We start from the raw sequence: 5507 nt of genomic DNA on the forward strand, positions 1-5507 counted from the left end.
TGGTCTCGATCTCCTGACCTTGTGATCCGCCCGTCTCGGCCTCCCAAAGTGCTGGGATTACAGGCGTGAGCCACCGCGCCCGGCCGAAACAATTTATTTTTTAATAATGAATGGCTTGCAGAGCAAAGGCCAAAACTCCTGAAAGTGTAAATCAGCTCTTATGACCTGGTATGACTCGGCTTCAGCACACCACTGCTCCCAAGTTTTTAGTAAACCCCAAAAATGTTAGGGTGCTTTCAAAATCTGCCCTCAGACTCACAGCAGCATCTCTCCACGGAACCTCCCAGGAAGCGAAGCCCTCACGCTCAGAAGCCAGGTCTGCTTCTCAGGCAGCAGCCAGCCCCCCAGCCAGGTTTCAGTGACGCCAGCTGTTCCCCTGCCTGTCCCACAGGACCACACCCTTGGCTTCTGCACACCAGGGCCCTGGTCACTCCAAACACAGTGACCCACGTGGGCGCCCTTGTCCCATCTCCCCTCCAGACACCATCAGGTTGAACCCTCTCAAATGCCAAAGATTTCTCCAGGCAAGAAGCAGACCGGGTGTGCTGCCTTGTTGGGGACTGGCCTGGTGCCCTGGGGTCTCATCAGATACCCTAGTTCCTTTGAATTCACAGAACTGAAAGTGATACTATTGACCCAGACAATGTCACTCAAATGCAATGTGGACTCTGATTTGCATACAAACCAACCAGTTTTTTTGTTTTTTTTGTTTGTTTGTTTGTGACAGTCTCGCTGTGTCACTCAGGCTGGAGTGCAGTGGCATGATCTAGGCTCACTGCAATCTCCACCTCCCGGGTTCACGCCATTCTCCGCCTCAGCCTCCCGAGTAGCTGGGATCACAGGCGCCCGCCACCATGCCTGGCTAATTTTTGTATTTTTAGTAGAGACAGGGTTTCACCATGTTGGCCAGAATGGTCTCAATCTCCTGACCTCGTGATCTACCCGTCTTGGCCTCCCAAAGTGCTGGGATTACATGCGTGAGCCACCACGACCAGCTTTTCTTTTTTTTTTTTGAGACGGAGTCCCACTCTGTCGCCTAGGCTGGAGTGCAGTGGCGTGATCTCAGCTCATAGCCACCTCTGCCTCCCGGGTTCAAGTGGTTCTCCTGCCTCAGCCTCCTGAGTAGCTGGGATTACAGAGGTACCCACCACCACGCCCGGCTAATTTTTGTATTTTTAGTGGAGATGAGGTTTCACCATGTTGCCAAGGCTGGTCTTGAGCTCCTGACCTCAGGTGATCCGCCTACCTCGGTCTTCCAGAGTGCTGTGATTACAGGCGTGAGCCACCATGCCCGGCCTAAACCAATTGTTTTTTTAAAAATGATGAGATAGCCAGGCGCAGTGGCTCACGCCTGTAATCCCACCACTTTGGGAGGCCGAGGTGGGCGGATCATGAGGTCAGGAGACTCTGTCTCAAAAAAAAAAAGAGAAAGAAAATAAATGGCTGCCATCTTAAAATATGATAGTGATATTGTAGTTTGTTCGTTTGTTTGTTTTTGAGGTGGAGTCTCACTCTGTTGCCCAGGCTGGAGTGCAGTGGTGCGATCTTGTCTTACTGCAAGCTCTGCCTCTCAGTTTCACGCCATTCTCCTGCCTCAGCCTCCTGAGTAGCTGGGACTACAGGCGCCCGTCACCACGCCCAGCTAATTTTTTTGGATTTTTGTAGAGATGGGGTTTCACCGTGTTAGCCAGGATGGTCTCGATCTCCTGACCTCGTGATCCGCCCGCCTCAGCCTCCCAAAGTGCTGGGATTACAGGCATGAGCCACTGCACCCAGCCAATATTGTAGTTTTTAAAAAGCAAAACATGGTCAGGCGCAGTGGCTCAGCCCTGTAATCCCTGCACTTTGGGAGGCCGAGACAGGAGAGATCCCCTGAGGACAGGAGTTCGAGACCAGCCCAGCCAACATGGTGAAACTCCGTCTCTACTAAAAATACAAAAATTAGCTGGGCGTAGTGGCCTGTGCCTGTAATCCCAGCTCCTCGGGAGGCAGGAGAATGGCTTGAACCTGGGAGGTGGAGGTTGCGGTGAGCTGAGATTGCGCCACTGTACTCCGGCCTGGGTGACAGAACGAGACTCAGTCTCAAAAAATAAAAAGACAATATGGTGTCTGGGATTTGCTCTAAAATAAATCCAGTGAGGGGAGGGAGAGGATGTGAATGAAACAAAGGCTGTGTGAAGCCATGAATTCACCTGGGTTCATCCCCTGCTCACTCTGGTTTTAGATGTTTGAAAGTTTCCATAATAAAACACTTCTGAGAAAGGGGGACCTGCCTTTCACAGCCTCCCAACTGCTCTGACCCCAACACCAGGAACCTGGCATCTCTGACCTAACAAGGGCAGCAGGACAACGCCGCCATCATTCACCTTGGTTCTGCACACGCCCAACGATGACTTCTGTCCTGGGCTAACCAGAAAGGCCATGGGTGCTGAGAGAGCCCCCCAGAGCCAGCCATGCAGTGAGTGCCCCCACCTGGGGCCCTGGGATGTTCTGGAAACAGGAAGGAGGGTTCTATGGGAAGGGGGCCCCTGTCCTGGGGTCAGGCCAAAGATCGGGAGACTCACTAATTCTATTCTCTGATCCCTGAGTCCCTTCCCCCATCTGGGCCTGGACCCCCTGACTCCCACCCAGGTCCCAGGTCATCCCCTGGGCCAGCCCTGCCCACCCAAGCCTTGGTGAAAGTTTTGTGGGTTTTTTTGTTTTTGTTTTTGAGACAGAGTCTCGCTCTGTCACCCAGGCTGGAGTGCAATGGCGTGGTCTCGGCTCACTGCAAGCTCTGCCTCCCAGGTTCACTCCATTCTCCTGCCTCAGCCTCCTGAGTAGCTGGGATTACAGACGCCCGCCACCACGCCCGACTAATTTTTTTGTATTTTTAGTAGAGACGGGTTTCACCATGTTGGCCAGGCTGGTCTCGAACTCCTGATCTTGTGATCTGCCTGCCCACCTCAGCCTCCCAAAGTGCTGGGATTACAGGTGTGAGCCACCGTGCCCGGCCAGTGAGTTTTAATACTGACCACTTAAGGTCTTTGGACAGACTCAGAGAAGGGAATGCGTATATACGTAAGGCAGGGGCCCGGTCCCCAGCACATCTGTGCAGTCCTCATCAGCACCACCTGCCCTGATGGGCCGCGAGGCCCCCCCATGGGGCCAGGGCCAGGTGTCTGGCTGCTGTATAGATATGACCTAAACCCCATCGAAACCATCATTGTGGTTCTAGAAGTCAACCAAATAAGGTAGGATTTGCCCCACCAAAGACCATTGTCTGGGGGGATTAACCTTGTTTTCTAGAAACTCCATTTGAAAAAACACAGGCCGGGCGCGGTGGCTCAAGCCTGTAATCCCAGCACTTTGGGAGGCCGAGACGGGCGGATCACGAGGTCAGGAGATCAAGACCATCCTGGCTAACACGGTGAAACCCCGTCTCTACTAAAAAATACAAAAAAAAAACTAGCCGGGCGAGGTGGCGGGCGCCTGTAGTCCCAGCTACTCGGGAGGCTGAGGCAGGAGAATGGCGTGAACCCGGGAGGCGGAGCTTGCAGTGAGCTGAGATCTGGCCACTGCGCTCCAGCCTGGGTGACAGAGCAAGACTCCGTAGAAAAAAAAAAAAAAAAAAAAAAAAAAAAAAAAAAAAAAAAAAAAAAAAAAAAAACAGAATATCCCCAAACCAGCTGGAGTCAACAGATACTTGACCGGGCCTTTCTTCCCGTCCCCGTCTGCTCCCTCCACCTACCCCTCCCCTCCCTCCTGTCTCCCACTCACCTATCCAAACCGCTTTTCCCTAATTCCACTCTCATCCCTAAACCTAATTTAACCTGAACATCAATTTCCTTAGTTGTATCAGAAATGATTCTGGAGGTTGGGCATGGTGGCTCACACTTGTAATCCCAGCACTTTGGGAGGCCCAGGTGGGCAGATCACCTGAGGTCAGGACTTTGAGACCAGCCTGTCCAACATGGAGAAACCCCTGTCTCTACTAAAAATACAAAAATTAGCTGGGCGTGGTGGTGTGCACGCCTGTAATCCCAGCTACTCAGGAGGTTGAGGCAGGAGAATCATTTGAACCCGGGAAGTGGAAGTTGCAGTGAGCTGAGATTGCGCCACGGTACTCCAACCTGGGCCACAGAGCATTCTGGAAAGGCATCCGTCCCGAGCCAGCTGACTTGCACCCTCTGCTCTTCACTTGGGGCACCTGGCCTGTCTGATGTATTGCTTCAAACTAACATTAATTGGGATTTTTTTTCCTTTAATTACAAAAGCAATACATGCTGAATGAAGATGATGTGAAATGCACAAAAAAGCTCAAGGGGGCCAGGCATAGTGGCTCATGCTTGTAATCCCAGCACTCTGGGAGGCCAAGGCAGGTGGATCACCTGAGCCCAGGAGTTTGAGACCAGCCTGGGCAACATAGTGAGGCCCCATCTCTACGAAAAAGTACAAAAAATTAGCGGTGCATGGTGGTATGCACCTGTGGTCCCAGCTACTCCAGCAACTGAGGCTAGAGGATCGCTTAAGCCCAGCCGTTGAAGACCAGCCTGGGCAGCATAATGAAACCCCATCTCTACAAACAGTACAGAAATGTAGCCAGGTGTGGTGGTGCAGTCCTGTAGTCCCAGCTACTAGGGAGGCTAAGGTGGGAGGATTGCTTGAGCCCGGGAGGTTGAGGCTGCAGCGAGCCGTGATTGTGCCACTGTGCTCTAGCCTGAGTGACAGTGAGACCTTGTCTCTTAAAAAAAAAAAAAAACCCAGAAGTCCACCAAGGTGAGCTGCACATACGCCCAGAGCCAGAGAAGCTTTGTGCAACAACCCTGTGTGATAAGGACAAGGGGCTTGGTGCCGGAGCCCACCCACTCTGGAGACCCAAAAACTCCTGGGACATGTCCTAGGAGTCAGTGGGCTGTGGGCCTCCACCCCTTTCCATGGTCCTTTCCACTGTTACGTGGCTGTAGGACTGAACAAGCTGCTGGGCAGGGGCCGGGGACCTGGGGTCCGCCTGACCTGGTGAGGAATGTCAGCACTGCCATTTCCCGCTGTGGGACCCAGGCCGAGGCCCAGGCGAATAAGGCCCCAATCCCGCTGCGTTCATACTCGGCATGTTACTGTGAGTGAAGCTCTGAGACCTAGGCTAAGCCTTTTCCCTCTCTGTGCCCCAGGGTCCTCCTGCCCCACCCTCTCGCCATCTCCAAGCCTCAGTTTCCTCAACTATCAAATGCAGGCATTGGGCTGGGTGCGGTGGCTCACGCCTCTAATCCCAGCACTTTGGGAGGCTGAGGCAGGAGGATCACGAGGTCAGGAGATCGAGACCATCCTGGCTAACACAGTGAAACCCCATCTCCACTAAAAATACAAAAAACATTAGCCGGGCGTGGTGGCGGGCGCCTGTAGTGCCAGCTACTCGGGAGGCTGAGGCAGGAGAATCATTTGAACCCAGGAGGTGGAGGCTGCAGTGAGTCGAGATTGCACCGCTGCACTCCAGCCTGGGGGACAGAGCGAGAATACATCTCAAAAAA

The 5507-nt window shown here is 53.1% G+C and overlaps 1 protein-coding gene across 7 annotated transcripts in view; it reads left to right on the top strand.

The window, feature by feature from the left end:
• IL4I1 (interleukin 4 induced 1) overlaps positions 1-5507 on the top strand; it is a 42247-nt gene that overhangs the window by 26227 nt on the left and 10513 nt on the right. For 5 of the 7 annotated variants that reach the window (XM_017882122.1, XM_017882120.1, XM_017882123.1 and 2 more), the window contains one exon: positions 2312-2458. In XM_017882122.1, coding sequence (XP_017737611.1) covers positions 2454-2458 — 5 coding nt within the window. In that variant the 5' untranslated portion in view covers positions 2312-2453. Of the gene's footprint in view, positions 1-2282; positions 2459-5507 lie in introns of all 7 variants that reach the window. The other 2 variants (XM_017882125.1, XM_017882121.1) reach the window with 1 other exon arrangement.

Source organism: Rhinopithecus bieti, unplaced genomic scaffold, assembly GCF_001698545.2.
Source record: "Rhinopithecus bieti isolate Rb0 unplaced genomic scaffold, ASM169854v2 scaffold_12070, whole genome shotgun sequence".
NCBI classification, from domain to species: domain Eukaryota; kingdom Metazoa; phylum Chordata; class Mammalia; order Primates; family Cercopithecidae; genus Rhinopithecus; species Rhinopithecus bieti.